The sequence below is a fragment of the Drosophila simulans genome, chromosome X (genome assembly GCF_016746395.2).
Source record: "Drosophila simulans strain w501 chromosome X, Prin_Dsim_3.1, whole genome shotgun sequence".
NCBI lineage: Eukaryota > Metazoa > Arthropoda > Insecta > Diptera > Drosophilidae > Drosophila > Drosophila simulans.
The window spans coordinates 6367559-6390337 of NC_052525.2; the positions used below are offsets into that span (position 1 = coordinate 6367559).

The 22779-nt window shown below is 44.8% G+C and overlaps 1 protein-coding gene across 12 annotated transcripts; it reads right to left on the minus strand.

Moving 5' to 3' along the window:
• Nucleotides 1-166: 166 nt before the first annotated feature.
• LOC6725313 (guanine nucleotide-releasing factor 2) lies at nt 167-22701 on the minus strand. 12 transcript variants are annotated; one of them, XM_044923599.1, is made up of 15 exons: nt 8998-10623; nt 7756-8361; nt 7498-7688; nt 6887-7422; nt 6651-6820; nt 6396-6548; nt 5476-6114; nt 4857-4880; nt 3986-4097; nt 3246-3910; nt 2966-3134; nt 2340-2888; nt 2148-2273; nt 1943-2074; nt 167-1873 (listed from the first exon to the last, which is right to left on the minus strand). In XM_044923599.1, the coding sequence occupies exons 1-15, from the start codon at nt 9485-9487 to the stop codon at nt 1741-1743; spliced, it is 4695 nt and encodes a 1564-aa protein (XP_044779534.1). In that variant the 5' UTR covers nt 9488-10623; the 3' UTR covers nt 167-1740. The 12 variants fall into 12 exon arrangements, with proteins under 12 accessions (XP_044779534.1, XP_044779537.1, XP_039153659.1 ...); XM_044923602.1 differs by lacking the exon at nt 8998-10623 and adding an exon at nt 22236-22701 and having other exon boundaries at nt 6396-6820; XM_039297725.2 differs by lacking the exons at nt 6396-6548; nt 8998-10623 and adding an exon at nt 19196-19444 and having other exon boundaries at nt 4857-5009.
• Nucleotides 22702-22779: the final 78 nt, after the last annotated feature.

Consider the following 22779-nt stretch of genomic DNA (forward strand, 5'->3'; position numbering starts at 1 on the left):
TTATAGGGTTTGCTATGTGTTTATTGGCCGTACAAAAAGGAAAAAACCCTATTTCGACAATATTTTTGTATTTTTTTTTTATATTTTGATGACTTCTGGGAAACAACGCTTTATTTTAAATTCGTATCCCACGTTCCTTTCCCCCAATAAAAATGCGTTTTGCAGATAAAGGAAAAATACATTGATTGTGGTAGCTATTTTCATTCTTATGAATACACACATAACATTTAAATACAAATACATTTACAATTGAAAATTTTCTCTACATATACAAAATATTTAATTTAAAAATAGGTGAAAAAAAAACAAGAATAAATTGTTGTCCTTAGGTTCGTTAGCTTAGTAAACACAATTGATGCACCAGCGGCAGCGGAAGCAGCAGCAAAAAGAAGACCGAATTCACTCAACACAAATTAAAATTGACTTTTCTTTTTGTTTAGTAAAATGGCTATTGGTGATCGGGAATTAAATTCTTCAAGTAAGCAGCCTTTTTTTCTGTTTCCCATTTCTAAATAAGAAGACATTATTCTCAGACGAGACAGAGTATTGCTTAGTAAAAACAACTTGAGGTCGATTTCATTCAGTTTTAACTCTGCTTCAGATTTCTTCTCATGATTAATATTTTTACACGCAATATCAATAAATTTATTCCTCACAGAATTGAAAGGAGAAGTCAAAGCGTTATTTAGAACTATTATTACATGCCCATAAATATTTTTAATGTTAGTCGTACATTTAAAAGCAAATTGAATTTAGTTAATCTCTCCCACAGGTTTCTCTCCTTTTTTGTTTTTCCTTTTTCGTATTTTTTGTTTTTTTTTTTGTTTTGTAACTTTAAAAGTTTCTTCAATTAATTGAGTCGCAAAATGAATTTTTGATTGATTTCATTGATTGATTGATTTGATCGATAGATACCGCCTTCTGTTTTCTGTTTCGTGCACTCTGAAATCGGATTTTGATTTTGAGTTCAATTTCAATTTCAATAACTTCTAACACACATACACACACACGGGTATTTAATATTGGTTGTTTGGAGAGAGAATTGCATATAACGCGCTTTGTGCTAGGGGTCGCTTGGTGTTCTGCTCGTGGATTGCATCGATTTATAGTCCGAGATATCGCTACATATATCGTCGAATATAGTTTGTCGGTTGGCCTCTACGTTCACGTAGCTTGCGTTCAAAATTCGTTGTGTTCTTGTGTAAAAAAGAGATCTCAAAACAAAAGCGAAGATTGCTGATTTCTTGATTGGTTGTCTCTGGTGGTAAGTTAGTTAGTTAGTTAGTTAGTTTGGTGTTCTAGTGCTGGCAAAAGTCCGGGAAAAAGTTTGGGGACTCGTCGACAGGGATTCGGATTCGAATATTGGTGGGGAGTTAGCTGAGGTTGGGTCCATCGACCCAATGACTCACAGAGCTTAATAGTTAAACTACAGATCGGCTCGTTATTTGTACGCGGCTACGTGTATCCGTATCCGTATCTGAATCGCTACATCTTAAATAAGTATGTATATGTATTTCCGCTCCGGCATCGGCTGGTAATTACAGCTAGATATCTTGTATAATTGTATATATATAGACAGAGAATAGCGAACATTATTGCTCAGACCCATTAGAATAGTTGTTGGCTGCTCCCGATGATGATCCTTCTCCTAGACGTGGCAACCGTTTGCACTGTTTAATTAATACGGTGTATATACTTTATCATATATAATATTGGTGTTTTGCTGTTGCTGCTTGAAGACTAATAGTTAACGGGGCGGCGTCCACGCGGCTTGATCTTCTCCGATATCTGCCACATCTCCTCCTCGCCCATAAAGTCCTTGAAGTTATCAAAGAAGCGTATAATGCGCTCGTTGCGTCGAAATGGATAGGCACTACACCAGGAAACAAAAAAATGGACCGTGAAGTGAAAGTGATTATAATTGAATTGAATTTAAAATTACCATTTCTTAAAACGTTTCATGTTGTCAATTATGTTGTACTGCTGCCAGCGCTTGGAGAAGTTAATAACGCCCTTGGACAGGTAGTCCTGGTTGCCCACATGCACAAACGTTAGATCCTGCAGAATTAGGCCGCTGGAACGAACGAATTGATGATTAGATTCTTCGTGATTGTACCAAAAAAAGAAACATCAGATAAGATCCTTACATGTAGGGTATGCAGGGCGGATTAGTTTCGGCCAGCGCCTGTCGATAGGCGCGAAAACTGGAGCTGGAATCGATGAGGGCGCAGAAGGCTCGCACCTCCTCGGTGATGCCTTTTTGCCACTCCAATCTGCAGGACATTGTATATCAATATATTAATGGTATTCAATTGCTTCAAGGGGCCAGTAGGACCTACCTTCTTATGGGACCCGAATCGAGGGCCGACAACAGCGCCAGATACGAGTTGTAGTTGTTCATCTTGCGTAGATGCTTCATGATTTTGATAAACTTGTTCACGTGCTTCTCCCGCTCCTTGGCATCCTGCAGGCGCAGAATTTTGGAGCGCGCCCAGTAGGACATCTTGTTGAAGTGCTCGGTGAACTTGTTAAGGTTGGGCGACTTCTCCTCGCACTGATCTTTGGCAAATAGTAATACTTCGGGTATCTCGATCTTCGTGAACAGCTCCGCATCCAGCAGCGTCATCTGTTCGGCAATCTCCAGGGACTTGAGGTCGAGCAGGCTAGGCTGGTTACCACCACTAGCTGCACCACTGGATCCACCACTGCTGGCGATTCCTGCTCCGCCGACACAACCGGCTCCGCCCAACTTGGGCTCCTTGTACAGCGTTACCTTCTCCACGAACTTGTTGCGCAGCAACTTGGCCAAGTACAATTGTCCAGAGCAAACCAACTGATAGACGAACTCGACCAGCAGGCTCAACAGCTGGCTGGTAAGATCCGTCGACCTGCATGGTGAACAATGATTGATAAGCGGGTATGTACCGACTTAGGTTATTCCAAAAATGGTGGTTAGGCAACTCACGTTAAATCGTTGACCACTCGGACCAGCAGCGCAAAGGTCTCCTTGGCGGCCTTCTGCTTGTTGTCCTGCACTTGACAGAAGAAGTATGTGTAGCGATGGGTCAGCTTCTCGATCACGTCGATCGGCTGGATGAAGGTGCGAAAGGTGGTGATGAAGGCCTCGCAGAATGCTGCACGAACGGAATGGAAATGGACAGAGACAACAGAGGAGTTGGGTAAATGATCATGCGAACGAGATTTGGAATGTTTGTGCTGCTTCTGCTTGCGCTGCGAATGCCTACCATTGTCGGCGACCTTCTGGACGCGGCTGGCGTGCACGATTAGGGCGTCGATGTAGCCGCCCTTCACCTCGGGCCCGTCCTCCTCTCTCTTCTTGAGTATCAGGTACCGTGTGATGTTGACCTCCTCCAGCATGTTGATCAGCATATCTGCTCGCTCCGCCTCCTCATCCTCGTCGGCGTTCTCTGGCTTAACCGACTCGTGCACAGCGACCAGTGGCCGGGACTCCGCCGTTGGCTCCTCCTGCTCCTCGAGCACTTGGGGCGTGGTTAATGGCTGGTTGTCGGCACTGCTCGTGTCCTCGCTCATCTCCAAATCGGCGACGGGCAGCTGATGTGAGTGAAAATAGAAGGTCTGTCCATCATCGACGGCGCTCACATTCTCATTGCTGTCCAGCACGGGAGAACGTGGCTCCGGCATCGCATCCTCGCTGGCCACTGCATCGTTCAGCTCCTCGCATACGGTGGCCATCCGGCTGTCCGGCCTGCCCGTCGACCCATTCTCGCCCAGCGTCGGCTTCGGACTCGGCGGCGGCGTGGTCACAATGATGGGCTGTAGCGTGGGTGAGGCTACCATGCTTGTCGCCTTGCGCTGCTTGTAGTTCTTTGGCGGCAGGGCAGGTGGCATCTCGAGCTCCGGCGACAGTTCCTTGCTCATGGGCATAATGCTGCAAAGGTGACAAAAAATCAGGTTAGCACGTATGGCCGCCAAGTTACTGCTAGCTAGGCACAACTTTACTCACTTCATGGTCTGGCTGTGCGAGATGTTGCGACTTATGTTGCAGGCGTGCATCGTGTGCCGGTGCTGCTCAATGGATCGCGTGGACGCCGAGCAGATTTCCATATACGCCAGAACTGTGTGCAATAGGGTAGGGAAGATGAAATCGTTAGCAACTCTTACACTTCAGTGGCGGGGGACAGAAACCAAAACGAAGCCGATCGATCGATCCTTGGACCCACATCCCGAAGGTCTTTGTCTGTTCACCAGGTCTACAGGAATTGCAACATACAACACAGCACAACGAGTAACAGGACTGGATAGTAACATAGAGCAGGACATAGAGCGAGGCTTTCGGTACTTTGGACTGGAGGGACTAGCTCTGGACGGACACAGCGGGTTAGGCGGAGCGAAATGGAAGCCACAGAACTGTTACTCAGTCCACGTACTTGGGACTAGAAACGGAAACTGCAAACAGGTGGCTGTTCGGACGCCAAGTCAATACGAAAGCGGCGCAGCAGCAAATTTAACAGCAGAGCAAGAAGCCAATGGCGAACTCGAAATGCTCTTTCCATCAAGGGTTTTAACTGGATAGCAAAGGGTATTCACCTTATGTAAAGGATTGTAAAAACGAAAGAGGATAGTCTTACGAATTAGATTCCGATTGAACCAAGGAAATCTCTGATCAATGATGAAGTGAAGCAAAATTTAACCGAAAGGAGTGTCATTCAGTACGGAGGTAGGGAATAGAGCATTGCGAACTTTCCAAGGGCGCCGCAAAAAGTTTGTTTCGTGGGTGATTTTGTTTTGTTTCGTTTTTGTTTGGCATTTGGCAGCAAAAGTTGGCTTTGTGTTTTTGTTTCGTGTTGGTCCTCTAGTAACACACACAGACTTACCCGAAAAGGCCACACTTTGAAACACTAGATGTTGGTTGGAACGATAATTTAGATGGGTTAGACTCTTGCGTACAACAATTTGGCAAACTTTCTTGTCGCCAGCATTTCTAAGGGGTTTGCGATAATGCGGGTATGTGCTATAAATAAAATGGTCTTAAAGAAACAAACAAATCTCGAAAAACGGACTGCTCTGCCTGGCTACCCATAAAAGGTGATGACTGATTGGCTGGTTGACTGATTGATTTGTTTAACTAGCTGATTGTTGTGGTGTTTCTGTTTCGTCTGATTTTGTTTGGTTTTAACGATGGAGTAACCTATTAAATGGATCTGATGGAATGGATACTGCAACAGGAGGATAGTGATGCAGGAAACCCTGAAAATGCGCTCAACAAAACACCCATTGACTTACCGCTCGGCCTGGCCTGGGCGGTTCCGATAATTACAATAAAAAAAAAAAATGATACAATAGTAATTTACACAATATACACAACAACAAAAAACACACACACGGTACGAGATGCAGAACCAAACCAAATCGGAAAAAACGGAAAAAAAATAAGAAAGAAAAATGGGAAGAATCCATGTAAATAAAGTGTGCATCGTGGGCAAACCGACTTACTGTGCTTCTTTTTCATGGGCAGCGGCGGTGGCTCCTGGTCCAAGTGGCGCTGATCGAACGCACTGCAGCTGCCACTCCCCGCCAGCTGGAGGCGGGGTCCCTCGATCAGGCTGTGGTGCTTGGAGTGCCACTGCTGCAGCTGGCCGGCGGACGCAGTGTGCGGATGGTGATTGAGGTGATGGAGCGGCGACAGCTGACGCAGCTCGGCCACCTCCGACTGGCTGCTCCGGTGGCTGGCCCAGCCGGAGGAGGACTGCGCCTCGTCCAGCTCATCGCCAACTCCGGGCGACTCGTGGCGGGTTAGGCTGCTCCGTTGGATGCTCTTTGGCGGCAGGGCGGGCGCCAGATCGGCCGGCGTCGTCGTCTGCTGCTGCTGCTCCAGTTCGCTGCTGCCATAGCCGGTGGTTGTGCTGCTGCTGGTGGTCGTGGTGGTGCAGCTACTACTGCTCGAGGATATATGACGCTGGCTGTGCGACACCGACTGGCTAATCTGCTGGTATTCGCTGCTGCTGCCGACCGCCGTCGACTCACTGATGCTAAACGCAATCTCCGAATTGCTGCTGGACGACTTCGTGGAGGACTGGACACTGTAGTCCGCCGTCTGTGTGCAAGTGCGAAACTCACGCATCGACACGAAACCTGCCGATGGAAGGAGAGTGGTGTTAGGAATAGTCAAAAATGCATATCTCGTTGTGGGGAACGGGAAGCCAAAACCAAGCGGAAATTATATAATAAGCCGGAGAAAATCTGTGGAAAGGATCTGGGCGAAGCGGGAGGATAAAGCCAACTATTTACAGCATCTAGGACAAACATGTATACAATACGCCTAACGAAAACTTGGGAGGGGATTCATTGGGCGCGTGCAAGAGATACAAAATAATAAGCGGGATTTTAAGTACGATGATAGATGTTCTGGGTACCCGATTCGTTTGAGAGGCGATTGCTGTTAGTTTCCCTGCCACCAGACGCTGCAGCAGCTGCACCTTCGGCTGCTCCTCCAGTTCCACCAGTAACACCAGCTACACCACCACCAGTCGAAAGTGGTGTCTGCGTTTTGTCGTCGATTGCGGCGCCTGCGTAACCGGTGGATTCTGTACGGGATTCGTTGATTGGGGGTGCCACCACTCGAGTTGAGCAGAGTGAGGGGAGTGGCGAAGCCTTGCGGCAATACTCACTGTAGCTGACCATCTTGTCCATGTCTTCGTCCATCATCGCTGCCAACTTTGGAAACGACCTCAGGTGCTGCTGTTGCTGTTGGTGGTCCTCCTCCTCGCGTGAGTGATTCAACGCCGAGTCAAAGGAGCACTGACTATTCTCATCCGGTGACCGTGACCGCACGGATAGGCTGTGAAATGTGTGTGTACATAAATTTGTGATTGCTAGTGATTGCCTTAATCTGCAAGCCACTTACCGATCCACGCCATAATTCAGCAGCGAGATATTGGAACTGCAGTCCAGGTCCGAGTTCAGACTGATATTATGGGACTGGGCGTAGGGCAGCGGACTGGCCTGATTGGAAGTGGATGTCGACGATGAGCAGCCCACGCCCACTGCACCAGCTGATGCGCCCGGCTGGCTGCGTCGCTTGGGTGGCAACGGCGGCGGGTTACTGGCCCTATTGGGTAGCGGTGGCTTCGGCGGTGGACTCGTGTCGCGCAGGATACTTTCGGTGCTGTGGGAGCCGCGCATCGGGTTCACATTGTGCTGCTCCAGTATGTCGCGCTCCTTGGGCGTGAGCGCTATGTCCGGCAACGAAGTGCGCTGGGCAGCTGATTCGGCGGCCGAAACGCGCATGACTCCAGCACCGGGAACACTCACTCCCGGCGAGGCGGTGACCGCACCCATGATCTCCGCCGCCGCTCCAATGCCGCCCAGGCCAGATCCACTGTAGCGAAAGGCGCACTGATCCTGCTCCTTCAGCTTGCCCTGCGCCAGCGTAACGAGATTCTGTGCAAGATTATGAAACATCATGGTATTTATTATAAGCGTACAGTGTGTACATGGTTGGTTATTTGGACTTACCCGCACAGCATCCTCCAGAAGATCAATGACTTCCCGCACATTCTCGTTGCTCAGGGAGGCACACTCGCCGCTGTCCTCGGAGAGCATCACCTCGTCGCAGAGCTTGATGAGCTTGCCCAGGCTCTGGTAAACCTGCTGCGTGGCGGAGCTCATGATGGCACTGTTTTCATTCAGGGTGTAGGTTTGGATCACTGCGGCAGCAAAGCAAAGCAATTTGATTTAATTGCAAACGAGAACGTTGGGGGAGTAGATACTCACCGGAGTACATGCTGGCTATGGTTTCCAGAATGACCGTTCCGTTGCCCGGCAACACCTCCAGCTTCTTCTTGAGTATGACATCCCGGAAGTGCTTCAGGGCATTCGAGATGTCCTTGACGTGCGTCTCCAGCGTTTGGGTGGATCGGAGCACCTCCTCGGTGGTGGGCGGTGCCTTTGAGCCGTGCTTGGTGCGCGGACTGTGCGGCGAGTGGGAGCGACCCAGTGTATTGTTGGTGGTTCGCATCAGGGAAATCTTCTCGATGAGGTCGTCCTTAAAAGAGCGCGCCCGGCGCGCCAACTTGGTGCCCTTGAGACTGTTCTTGTGGCCCGAGGATCCGGCACTGGGTGGTGCCGGTGGCACACCACTGCCACCACCAGCTCCGCCTGCTCCTGTTCCTGCTCCCCCGACCCGACTAGATCCTCCGGGCGTGCCCTGCAGCTGCTGGTGCTGCGAGTGATGGTGATGCGTGGGTGGTGGCGGAGTGCAGGCGGTGGAGTAGCTGCCGCTGTTGATGCTATTGTTGCTGCTGCTGCTGCAGCCGCCACCGCCCACTCCGATGCCACTGGAACAGGTGCCGGGCGTGGATGGAGAACTGATGCTGCCGTCTGCAAGAAGAGCAATAAAACGGTGCTCATTAATCTAATTATCTAATTCATATGCATTAGATAACAATATATGTTATTGGGTAGCAATAATAAGAGACTAAGACTGGAATCCAGATCCTATATAGATACATATATCATGGGCTTAGTCTTTCCTGTTCGAGCAGCATTCTTGAATGCCAATTTGAAAATCAAAAGTTGCCCCATATAAAACCACAATCTTTTGCAATATATGGCAATGTTGGTATCGTTTCGTTTCGTTTCTTACTTTTCTTCATTTGGTTAGACAAGATGAATATCTTAAGGCCATCGTATACATCATTCTAAAGTGGCTAAGCCAGCAGCGAAATTGAAAATCTTTCAGAGTTAGCCAAACAGCTTGAGGAATCTTGAAAAGATTCATCATTGCCCCTTAACATACGCTACTCATTCGAATCTTGAAACGTGTCTACTGAAATGTGGAATAATTTCAGTTGAAATGAACATATGTAATACGAAATTCCAAGCATTCCCATTTCGGGAATCGCTCATGCGAGCCCAAACATTTTAGTTTCGGAACTTTTTTAACGAGCCAAAACAGCGAGAAACCGATGAGCACCACCCACCAAGCGAAAAGCCCGGCGAGTAGCTTTCACTTACGGCACACCGCATTCTTGAGCGGCACAGGTGTGTCCATCTCCATATCGAACTCCCTATCCACGGTCACATCCACATCCATCTGCAGTGGAATCGCTGGCGTTGATAGCGCCAATCGTGCCAGCTTTTTGTATTTGCGACGTCTGTGGAATTTGATGCTATGCAACGTGTTGCCGGTGGCACTGATGCTGTTGCAGGTGTTGCTGCTGTTGCAGTTGCAGTTGCTGTTGCTGCTTGTGAGGCTATGATTGTTGTTGGTGTCGCGCGGCGACCACGACTGCCGCTGAGTCTTCCAAAGACGATGGTGATTGTGATGATGATGATGGAGTTGCTGCTGATGGTCATCGTGGCTGGCACTGCTGGGATACGGATTCCGATTCCGATTCGGTTTCGGACTCGGATGCGGCGGCAATTGCTTGACCGTGTACGAATAGAAATGCCAGCGGTCGGCGAGCGCACAGTCGCTCAAAAAAGATTCATCAAACTGCGGCATAATGTTGCATAATGACAGCAGCAGCAGCAGCAGCAATAACAACAGCAACAACAGCGACAGCAACACGCATAACAACAATTTGTTGTGGCTTAAATATGCTTGGCCAAAAGACACACACGTTGGCCCAACTGATTTCTCCAAATAGCGATAAGCGATAGCAGCAACATCGTTTCGTATAAGTTTGTTGATTTAAGCGATTGCCGTCGATTACAACATCAATTCATTTTTCTGTTTCGGCATGTTTTACATTGATTATTTCTTTCACTTTCAGTTTTCAGTTGTTCAGTGTTTTCGGGAAAAGTTTTAAGCACCGATAAAAGCTATATCCGATGTGCTCTGCCAGCAGGAAGTAGATGCTTTAAATGCTTTCTGATCATGTTCGTTCACTTTTGCAAGACGACCGATAGTCCGATAGGCAATGCAAGCGATTAGCGATTCTAGCTTCCTTTTGCAACCGCAAGAATTGTTCTGGACACTCTTTGTTTGAGTGTAATACAAGTATCTTGGCTCAGAGATCACTCCAATTGGCCATAGTGATTTCCGTATATTATTTTCTTTAATGTTTAAAAGCCATCAAGCCCTAATTTCCGTTTCTTACTGCCTGCCCGATTGTGGTAAATTGAAGGTAATCAATTCCAAAGCCACTTGTCTTTTGCTTTACGTATATTTCAAGTGCGATTTCCGCAATTTTCCCCCAATGGCTTTCCATTCGCCGCACAGCCACTTTTGCATTTCTGAACTTGAAATATCAACAGGCTGGGGCTGATTGATTCAATCGCCGATAAGCGATAAGCTAACACTTTGGCCTGCACTTTCGGTGCAATATCTTTCACTTTTCAAGTGCAATTTGGCGCTCTTTTCTTTGATTTTTCACCATCCATCAATCCATCAATCCGTCCATCTATCCATCTCGTTGGCGCACCGCCCCCGCAGTGGGCTATCTATCTGGTTGGCCTCTGGGTGAGATGTTGATTAAATAAATCACAAATAAAGATGATTATATTTAGACACTGGCGCTCTGCTGCTGTCGTCGTCGTCGTCGTAGTCCGTTCGCGATGTTGTCGTTGTCGACTGGAAAGCGCACTGAACTATGAAAATCCGCAAAACGGGCAAAGCCAAAGACGACCGACCGACTGAAAGACCGACCAGGCGGCAAAAGCGAGTGTCCGAGTCTTGGAGACCCGCTAACCGGCCAACGGCAATGGCAACACATTAGCAATATAGCAATACAGCAATAGCAGCAGCACGAGAGCCGCCGAGGGGAAAAAAGAGCCCCAAATGGCACTTGCCCACCTGGCAATCGCCCTCTCACCATCTCTCCTGATCTCTCCTACTGCTCTCGCCACATCGCTCTTTCTCGCCGAGATTCATCAAACAAATCATACATGTTCACATCACTGATGGACCAAACGGAGGCTACAAACGTATCGTCCATTCAATATGTCTCGGAAATCGTTCAAGTATTCAGTATATATATTTACGATGATATTCCTATTTTAAGATGACAAGTTACTTTACTGTTTAAACTTGCAGGTACACCCCCCTTTCTCGCAGTGCAGTCCGCGGTTTGCGGCTCTTTTCGCCCGGGAGGCTGCTCTCCAACCGTCGGCCTCTCCGCCCAATTATCAATCAGCTGGCGCACCTGAGAAAGAGCCCGAGGTGGAGGGGTGAGGGGGCGGTAATTGGGGGCGGCAAGGGAGCGGCAAAGGGGGTGTGGGGGCGGGGCAAGAGACAAGAAGACGCCGGACGGATTTCTTCAATTTGCAAGTGCTGCTCGTGACTTGCCTTGGAAATGAACTAGCTGCTGCGCAAATGGGCGAAAATGGATAGCGTCGCCAAAAGTGAGTACAAGCAGAAAATAAATATAAAAAAAAAAAATATAAAAAAATATAAAAAAATATATAACAAAAATATATAAAACAATATACACTATATCTTAAGCAAAAGCTTACAAAGCCAGATAACAAGTCACTAACTAACTGAAATGTATTTGGAAAGCAGGAAAAAAAGCCCAAGTGTATCGGGTTAGCGGCCAAAAAGAAAGGCCATCATTGTAATGGGAAATGGCCAAAGGGTGGAACTGAATCCCTGGCTTAAGGTTAAGGCCAAGCTGAAATCCTAGCCAATGGCTCAATTAAAATAGAATAAAGCTTGCCTGCGTCCAGGGAAAAGTTCGAATATCAAGGTCGCAGCTTGTTGCCTCTCTAATAGGACTTTAAACGAGCTTCGACTTTCTATGAATTTAAAACTATTCGATGCCAGAGTAGTTCGAGTAGTTCCAATAAAAACAGTTAACAAAAATCGAATAACATTCTGGAGAATTGTGAAACAACGAGCTTATCGCGGATTGTTTTACATTACATTTCCGGGAACTAGCGATTGCGAAAACATTTCAGATTTTGACCTAGTGCCCGAAATGGGCTTTTTTTTCGGGCACTCGGTCAGCCACCACCCACTCCTCCACTCCTCCAGTACTAGGTGGCAGCACTAGGAGCAGCAGTCACGTTCACCCAATTAATTTGGCATACCGCACAAATGGGAAATGGTAAGAGCAGCCAGGCAGGCAGCCAGCCAGGCGGAGACCCCAAAAACCAAACCCGATATCACTTGAAGGCGACACGAGTCGAGGAGAGCCACTTTGCATGATTAGGAAATTGGATCAGGCAACGGAGCCGGCGGGTTTGGAGCCGCCGAGCGGGTTGGACGAGTCGAGCGGAGTCGATCAAGAGGTGATTTTCAATTCTGGTTCTGGCCCGAAAAGAAGAAAAGGCCCGAAAAGAAGGCACACACCAAGAGAATTGGAACAGCACATCTTGGTCATAACGAACATGGTTGACATTTTAAAATTTGTATAAAAAGCGAGCAGTATGGCGATGTTTTCTTCTATATAATATTTCCATATCAATCACTAACTTGAAGTTGCTTATTCTGTTGCCACCTAGCGACGCCTCACTGTACATCAGCAAACTGGGCTAGGCGGATTTAAAGCAGCTGTCAAATAGAGAAATAAAGGGGCTGGCAACGGGGATGTGAACGAGGAGGAGTTGACACCGAATTCGGTAATTGGCACAACCGCCGATGAAGACGACGATAATGATGAAGATCGAGCATAAAATCAGCGGAGCCATCATCGTGTATGCAAAGTCCTCGGGAGCCGGTAAACTTGACCAATATTCGCGAGTGTCGCCCCTCAATTTCCCGACCAGTTTCAATGTTGCTGTTATTGTTATTGTGCAGTGAAAACAAATAAAGTTAACTTGACTTATGCCATTCGAATAACCAGTTTCTCAGATGGATTGAAGTTCTATGTGGATGGCTAACCATTTTTGATTAGATAAAGTCCAGTGCCATGAGGCAGATACTCCGCATTTGCACAGTGTATCTTCAACCAGTTTGCAGATAGAGATTGAGTGTTAGAGATAGAGATAGAGAGACTGAGAGTAAGCCTATTAGCGGGAGCAGCTAAAAAATCGCGAAATGTAAGGCGAAAATAGAGTTAAGTTAAAACCGCACAAAATGTGAAATGCCGACTGAATGAGCACAGAAAACAGAAAACAACATCAAAATCAACATCAACAAAATAAATAAAACAAGAGCCGAGGAATTTCGGTTTGCCTTGCGGAATGCTATGCTTTCTAACTGCTGCGATCGCGATAGTTCCTGAACATAAATACATATAAACACACGTAACAACATATGGTCTTTCTATACACAAAGCTGAGCTGCCCTGCACGCACATGGATAATGGAGATGCCCGCCCAGCAAAATGATTAAAAAACAAACGAAACTCTGGCCCACATTGGGCAGAGCAATCAAAATTGGGTAAATGACATAATCTGTTGGAAATGCAAACAGAAGCACACAATTTTCATGCAAATTAATGTCCATTAAAGGCAAAAAAACAAAACACAATCTCAAGTAGTAAAATTAACTAAACGATTGAAGCTGAACAAATTTAGACATTTGCGCACTGTCGTATTAATTAGAGTAGCAATTTAACTATTTAACTGCTCATTAAGGCAATATATCAATGAACCCAAACAGCACGCGTCACAATAATAGCACTGCAATTCTGCCCTTTTATTTACCAACTCCACTTGAGTAAATATCATTTAATCACTTATTTTCAGCTGAGCACTCTCATCTTGACCGCTGCTGTCGATGCTAAGCACACGCCTGTTAATGCCATGTTAACTTTGCAGCTGTTAAAACTGCCGAGCACATGCTAATTTATTTATGTATATAAAGTGTAGCGAAATGACCACTTTTGGTGATCAAATCGGCTGTGTTTCACACCACAAAAGCTCTCGTTTGTGACACACAGCAGTTGTATTTGCAAATTAGCAATTGAATGTTCTCGGGATGGATTTTTAAGCCACTATTCTGAGTTGTAATAATTGATTTTTCGTATTTTTCGATTAGTTTTTTGCATTGAAAGCATAACCCCAGTTTTCCCCCAGTGCAGCTGAGACAGTCAGGTGTGTTCATAAAGGGCTCATGTGGATTCCATTTCATTTGACAGTCACTGATTTATGCTGTGGGCATGGGTCATCAACTGATCACGACGGGTTTTCATGCCGGTTAAAATGCATCGGATAATATCGGATAGTATTCACACACCTACACGCGTGGGCAACGTGCGGTGCACTGAGAGAAATTGTTTTTAAGAATTTACTTCTGAACACTTTCTTTCACTGATCACCTTAATCTATATAATTGTATCTTCCATAAGCTGATTGTGAGAATGGAAACTCCTTTACCTTTTAACATTTAACCCTTTACCCCTGGAAAACCGCCACTTCCCTGACAATGATGACGTCACTCGCAGGTGCTGTCATCACAAAAGTATGTGCATTTGTTTTCGTACGATTTGTACGATTTGTACGATTTGCTGGAGAGAACTCAATTGGCACCCACGGCGTATGAGCATTATTCGCAGCGCATCAACAATGCCATCGAATTGTTGAATTATACATCATTGCCTCTTCTCTTCTTTTCTTTTCTCTTCTCTTCTCCGCCGATTACTCACTCGAGAATTGTCGCTTCGCCCTTTTTGTGTTGTTTTGTTATTTTGTTGTTTGTGTTGTAGCTAATTTTCCAGCCGCCGTGTATTATTTAACTTTTCACCCCGCGCAAACAAACGAAAAACGTGGAGCACACACCAAAATATATCCGATACTTTTTTTTCTTTTTTTTTTTTTTTTGAGTTCTATAGTTTTTGGCGTGCGTCGATGGAGTGCGTCGCAAACCGGGGCGTTCGTCCGTTCCCGGCAACGGTTAGATAACTTTTGAACACCTCGTCGTCATAATTAATAATGCGCTGCAAACAAGCAGTCAGAAAATAGCAGCGACAACAACTCAGGAATGGCACAAACAAAAAACAACCAAGCCGAAGAAAAAAAAAAAAAAGAAATATATATATACAATATATGTATATTTATATATAAAACTACGGAAAGAAAAACTCTAAACGCAGCGTAAACGAAACTACAAATTTATTGTTTTTTTTTATTATTATTTTTTTTAACGCACTGAGAACAAAAGCTCTGCTCAAAGCGAGATTCAAATTCGGACTACAGCTTATGTACAAGTACTTGCCAAATTCTCTTGGTTATTCAAAAATTTATTTGGACACTCATCAGTCGGAAGGCGATGATGATAAGCCATGTTGTACATACGTATGTATGACGAATGATCTTATTACACATAAGTTGATGCAAAATTAGTTCCTGATTAAGTTCTAGAGTAGCGAGCGTCGTCATAAATAGAAATAATTTTCCAATTAAAAAAAAAGGCTTGTTGACCTAGCAGATATACATATTAATATGCTAATATTTAAGTACTCAAGAACTTAAGAACTTTTTACGCAATTTAATCGCAGACTCTTCTCGCCATGTAGTAGAGTGCGTGACCTATTTTACTTATTGTTTCCCGTTTATTAGCACACACATTTCACTGCTCATTCCAGCATTAAACAAACTGATTTCTTGTTGATGCAAAACCTAAAACAAGAACTTGTTTATACGTTTTTTCGCTGAGTGTAAGGGGTTAATGGGCTTTTGTTTTATTACTTTTGAATGCCCAACCACATAGAAGCGACAAACGAAGCGAGGCTGAAAAGGCCAGCCTATGGAGAATTGGGAGCGATGACGATGACGGCACAATAATGGTGACTACCACGATGACGTCGACTGTGCGTGAGTGTGAGTGAGTGGTGTGGGTGTGGGTGTTTGGGTGTTTGGGTGTCGCCCACTACTTCAAAAAACTGGATATCTCGGATTAAAAAACTAATAAATAGTAGCACTAAGGCTTCAATCAATTTTTGTTTCTTAAACAAATATTGTTTACATTTATTGTCTACTTTTTTATGTTCATCATTCACCGAAAGTTGTGCAAATTAATCGCTTCAATAAATCCGATTATCAACTAAAGGGAAAACGGTTAAAAGAGATTGGGCGTGGGGTGAATGCCCCCTCCAATTAATTGGGATTTCTCAATTCTCAATGAAAACTCTTTCACTTTCGAACTGAACTGAATGGCTCGCTGAATGAAATCTTCAATTCGTTTCAAGCAGGTGGTTGTTGTGCCGCTATAACTTATAATAACAATAATAGTAATAATAATGAAAAGTGTGGTGGGGGGGACTGAAGGGGGCTGCAACAATGTAACTGTCCAATAGACACGCTTCAGATGCGATACTCTTGGCCAGAAAGCGAGCAGAGCACAAAAAGACAGCTACACAGATTGAAGAATGAAAGTTTCGCACCCCAGAAGAAAGCAGTGCAAGGGGGGGAAGAAATGAAGATTGGGCGGCCAGGTGAACAATTATGACATAGAGCGTTGACGTTATGGAAAACGAAATGAAATCCATAGGAAAGCAAAAGTGCAGAATGGCAATTGTGTAAGTGAAAAGCACAGAGCACGATACACAAAGCACAAAGCACGAAGCATAAAGCAGTTTAAAGAAGCCCACAACCGAGTTGACATAAACAAACATATTTGTGGGGGCCGCCAGAGGGAAAGCGGGAAAGTGCCATGTCATACGTGACCAAAGATCCAACAATGGCCACCAGCACACAGGTATGTGAGCCCAGCCAACCAGCCAACCAACCAGCCAGTCGGCCAGTCCAGATTTCACTTGGGCGCCAATGGAAACCCTCTGCCCACCTGTGACCACACACCGAGCTCAAGTCCACCAGATGGTGGCCAGCGCGAAGACATCTCTGCGCCTGACATTGTCCAACCTTATCTCCTTTGACCTCAACGCATTGCAGTGGTTTATTCGAAAGCATTTCTGTCCTGACCTCAAAGGCTTGCCAAGCTAATCACAAGAGGAGAGTTGCCTTTCCAAGCTGCAGTTTATGTACAGAGTGCATAGCAATCCATTTGTTGCCGCTTTACTGGGTACTTCCTATTCGTATGTATGAGTTTAAACAGTGGTCAAATTTTCCCTTTGACTTGGCCGCTATCTCTTAATCGTCGCTCGTTTCAATTAAATAATTTTCAACCATATACATAATGAAATTGAGGCATCTGTCGACGGGCAATCATTGGGTCAATTAAGATCTCATTGTGCCCTTCTCCCGCAATGGATTTTTCCGGCTAAGGTCAGGGTTAAGAAGGCAGGAACAACAATAGCAATACTATAATAAAATGCGAAGCAATCGAGTCAATTCCCGGTGACCAGTGCCATTGCCATTGACCTGCCAACTCGCATCGCATGTGGACGCATCTAATTCCCGGCTAGCGGAATCGCCATCGAAATCGGAATCGAACCCGGACACGCCCACGGACCCTTTCATTTTCCATTTTCCATTACCCGTTCACCATTTGCCATTTGCCATTCTCACTTCTCAATTCTCGATGCCTGATTCCTGATTCCAGGCTTCACTCTCGCTTTGTTGGACGCTCTGTGTGCATCCGTTTGGTGTCCTGGCCACAAAGCCATCAATTCCCGACACTTGAGCTCCTTTGTTTGGCCTGAATGTGACAAACAAACGCACAAATCTCCTTTCAGCGAAAAAGGAAAGTGGTGGTGGTTATACATATTTTTCCATCTCGCTTAAAAGTGAATTTAGTTTAGCAAACATGCAGCGTGTTAACGCAGAATCATGTGCGTACTATTATTAGAATATTCTCTAGTGCTAATGAGTGCAACATGGAGTTTATCACGTTCAGTTATTGATTTATGATGGGCAAACTGACGGACTAACGAGATATTCTATCTACAATATGAGTGTTTATATAATAAAGCTCCCCATTTTTTTTCGAGTGCACTGCTATTCGTTTATTGAAACCCAAGAGGCGGCAACAGGTGACTCGCAGTGGTCAGCAGCTTCCCCCCCTTTCTACCAGTTAGAAAGTGCAGCCAACAGTGAAAGCCAACACGAAATTGTTCAATCAACAACAATTAGACAAAACCCTTTTCATGTTTATGGAATTCCCATTTACATTTGGATTTGCATTTACATTTCGATTTCCATTTCCATCTCGCCAATTGGAGAATGCTTTCATTCGTTTTCATTCGCTTGCGGCATGCCAAAATGTCATTGGCATATACGAAATATATATGATATATCCCAAACCCAACAATGTGGACATGTGTTGACGCAGACACGGAGTCGTCGGGTGATTAGATTAGATACTACCAACGAGGTGTGTGCGATATCCGATCGACTAAGGAACGAACACCCAACAGCCACTACAATGCCTAATATCTGCGGAGTACTATCGACTATTTTGTGGACCAGCAGGCAGTATCTTTGCTGAAACACAATAGGAAAGACGAGGTATGAATCCAAATACCCCATATTCAGATACATTTAAGGTACATTTAAGATACATTCCCAAGCAAGCAGTATATCTGCCCTCGCCCCTTTCCATTTCACAAATGCAATATATACATATATCACAATCAGTCAGTTGCTCAATTTATCGGACAAATTGATTCATCTTCGATCGGATCCGGACATAAAGAGCCCACTGTGGCCGCATTCGCTTTGGATTCTGATCAATTTGGCCGATTATGCTCGCCTAATTTGTGGCAATTGCAGCTAGATGAAAATGATACAAATGATGATTTGCCCGTGGCCATTATTCCATTATCTCGACGAACGATCGCATTCCACAAAGAGCACTATCTCGATCACAATCTCTATCTCTGTCTATATATAGTTATATCCATCTCTATCTGGCTGGCTCAAGGCCATTTGCACATTCAACTGAGCTGGAACTGAAAACTACTGACCAGCGGGAAGTGAAAAAAAATGAAAACTAGCAATTGTTTTGTTTGTTGCCTATCGTCAGCGGGGAAATCGCACATGGAAAAATAATCATCATCTATCTATCGATAAGAGCAATGATAAATTAAGTTACTACGAGTGAAATCCCAGTTTTGACATTGGTTTTCTGCACAAAAAAAATAATGATGATGACACCTATCTACTTGTCCAACAACCACTTGTAAAGCCAGATAACGTGCCACAGTTCTGCAATATTTGCGAGTTATTAGTTAACACCTTCTTTAACTTTACTATCTGCAAACATAATTAAGCTGCTCTAGGAGGCAGTACAATTGTTTGCCAGACAAAGCCGACTGAATTTACAAGTCATAAGTTGTGAATATATTGTGCTATTTTCCTCGGTGGCCTAAACTATCATCTTGTCATTAGTCCTAATTGCACAGCATATGTTTCATACGATACGTACTCATACTGGTGGCTCCATTCAGTCGCTGATCGAGGGGCATCATTGTGGCCCCCACACCGATGCCGACTCCACTCGCGATGCTAGTGCCCACTCCCACTCCCGATCCCAAATCCAACGCATCATCGGCACTGGCAGCGCGATTAAAGGGTCGCGGTTTGCGATTTTTGAAGCGCAGGCGCAGCTCCGTGTTGAGAACACGCATTATGTCGATGGGCGGAAATCGATGGGAATATATATATACACTATATACACTACGTATGTATATATATATAAGAAAAAAACAAACGACGGCCTTTTGCTATTGTTTAGCTGATTTGTTCGGGGCGCGGGAATTGGAGCAAACGCATCAACGACTCCAACTCAATTTGTGCCCCGCATCGATCGCTCTTCGATCCCCGATCACTGGTACACTCCGTAAAAAAAAAAAAAGAAAATAGAAAATAGAACGAAAATAGGCAAATGATTTCGGGGATCGCCCCTCTGTATGATATCACACACACTGCCTGCAAATCACTAGCTATACAACAACGAGCATTTATTAATCAACTTCGCTCGATTTGTGCGATGTGTTGCCGTGCGGAGAACGGAGACGGCTGGCAAACAACACCGTTGTTGTGAAAATTTCGCGTGCGACTGACCGACCGAGCTGAGCTGAGCCACCCAATTCGAGGCAACCCAACCCAAAGCAACCCAACTAACCAACAAAACCGAGTCAACCTACCATACCATACAATACCATACCGCACCAGTGAGCGGTGAGCGGTGAGCGGTACGCGGCGAGAGGTGAGCGGTAAGCGGTGAGCGGTACGCGGGGTAAAGCGATGAGCTGCGAGCGCACAACTTTTACAATCTAATCGCGGGGCCACTGGGCAGAGCGTTTGGCTGAGCGACAGATCTGACAGTCTAGCTACTTTCCCCGCCCCACCTGCTACCAGAACTATATAGTACTATACTATACTACACTAGTAAAACTTGGTAAACTTAGTAAAGCCACTACTACAACAAGCTCCCTACATGCATGGAGAATACATTTAGTTGTTTTAAGTAATTTTTAGTAATGATAACCTGCACTATTTGTTGCGAGTTCAGTAAACTGTGCACTGCTGCTATTCAGATGTACGCGAGTGTGTCAGCTTGTGACTGTTATCAGCGTAAGTGGCTGTTATCAGGCTAATGGAAACATTCAAGTCAGCTGGCGACTTTTTAAATTTGCACTCGCAAAAAAAAGGTAAACACGGCAAGAGCTGAGCACACAAAGAATGACAGACGTTGTCTAAGACTTGATGTTTTCCAGCCAAAAATTCAAGTTGGTTAGTGGTCATGCAAAGTGGGCGACAAAAGTGCTGCCAAAACAATGAAATCCACACAGAAAGTACAAATTAAATGCGAAGCTGGATAGAAAAATGCGTAGATGTTTGGAGATACTTGCTTAGAATTTAAGACAGCTTAACACTAGCAGGGGTAATTCAATTGAAGGCGAATGGAGAATCCTTCAATGGCAAATTCTTGGGGCAGCAACAAGTTTCAATGCATTTCCCTCGAAATCGGAGCTCTGCTCATTAATTATAAGCTAAAAGCTGGCGTTGCATGGAACCAGAACCGGAATCAACAGGATAATGCTGGGCCAAACAAAAGTGCTATTATAAATGGACACCAGGCAGCAGGAATGGTGTTTTCCAGGAATTAATTAAAACGAGGGTGGACAATGGGTTCAGCTGGGCAAAGGATTAATATGCATTTTCAGCCAACTCCCACCACCCACTTTCGCAGCGTTCTAAACTCTTGTGTTCCCAGAGCAAGTGCATTTTCCGGGAAATCAAAATCCTTGGCGTTTAGTCGAAATCAACAGGATAATAATAGACAGAAAATGGTAAATCAAATTCCAAATACCACACGAAAGCTGCCATTCGCAGGAATTAAGTAATGTGTGTGAGCGATTTGAGTTAAATCAAAAATTAGTGCTTATCATATGTGGGCAGAAAGTGCATGAATATAGTCAGCAGGGCGTATTTCCATGGAAACCAATTTGTTCAATTTTCTTCCATCGATATGGGATATGAGCTTACTACCCAATATGATTTTAAGCCGTAGAATTAAGCACCCAGACATTATTAGTTTTAAAGGAATTATTTCGATTTTTTAACCTAGTAGAACGTTATTAAAAATCCTTGCCTACTTTTCTGCTAAGCCCCGAAAATGTTAAGGATAACGTTTGCAGGGGCCAAATTTGGTTAAGGATTTCCGGGAAATGTTTAATGCGATTTAAATATATGTACGTATGTATATGTATATGAGTGGTGTGCCTCAAAAACTCTAGTCAATAAGGATTTTCGGAGAACATTTACTTAATTAAACAAAATTCCACAGATAAACAAAGGTCAAATGCAATCGGAGAGTTCCGGGAAATATTCAAGGAGCTTCCTTCCATATGGGATGCAAAGTGAAATTCTATGGGTTATACAAATGGAGTAAAGACAACAAGAGGATAAATTCCAATTAGGATGACAGCCTTTTTATCCAGGTTTCAAACCATATGAATTTAGGAAGAATTTTAGAGGAAAAAAAGACGAGAGAGTGTGTGTTCGTGTGAGTGGGAGCGCAGCGGAGGTGCGAGGGGCGAAATGAAAATAGGAAGAGGAAATGGAAAGGAAAACGAAAATGTTTGCCTTCGCTTCTGGAGTTGTTCTTCCAATGTTTAACACTTCTGGAAGAGAGGCAAATGCAACTGCAGCATCTAAAAGTCTAAAAATAGACTTGTTGACAGCTCCCAAAACGAGCAGCAGCGGCAGCAGCAGCAACAACAACAACACGAACAACAACAATGAAAGGCGGGGGCGTTGCTGGATAAAGGGGCGCGGGGTATATGAGCAGTACAGGGATAGTGGCAATAGGATCAAGGGGATGGGGAAGGGAAGAGACGGAGGAATGTGTGTAAACGATGGAGGCGAATGCAAACGGTAAACTGTGTGGAAATTGGATGGAAAAGCCAAGGAGTCGCCAAAAAAAAAAAGAAGAGAGCGCTTAAGAGCGAAATACTGACCGATTTTCTGCAGTATATTCATGATGAGGCCGTGTGTTTTCGCCAGGATTCACAGATTTCCCTCTTGGCAATTTTCATTCTCCTTTTTCCGCAATGATATTCGGTTCTTTTTGCTCATAGCCGCAGGCCAGTAAATAAAATAAAAAACACTAAACTCTCTTTTCCTCTCACACGCACATTTTCATCGTTCTCCGCTTGAGTAGTATTAGTATTTGCTCACACACACAGTACAGTATTTTTATTTGATATTTCGTCCCGTCTCGCTCTTACTACATATATATGTACATGTATTTATAAAGTTGTGTTGCGATCCCCGCTTCGTATTCACTGAAATTCAATCGCACTGGCACTGCACTTTTGGCCGGCTCTCATTTGGGCCAAAAAAAAAAAAGAAAATATAAAAAATAACAATACAATTTTAAACGCGCAACACAACAACAAAATGCGGTGACCGTTGCGCAGTGCTGCTAAAATGCTTCCCAAACAATGTGAAAATAGTGACGAAAGAAAGTGACGATTGGCGCGCAATCGATAGCTCTGTCGA

Coding starts and splice junctions, on each gene's coding strand:
- LOC6725313 (XM_039297714.2), bottom strand. CDS start 9,487: ATGCCGCAGTTTGATGAATCTTTTTTGAGCGACTGTGCGCTCGCCGAC. Junction 7,689..7,755: donor CATAGCCAGCATGTACTCCG/GTGAGTATCTAC, acceptor TTGCTGCCGCAG/TGATCCAAACCTACACCCTG. Junction 2,274..2,339: donor GATTCGGGTCCCATAAGAAG/GTAGGTCCTACT, acceptor AATGTCCTGCAG/ATTGGAGTGGCAAAAAGGCA.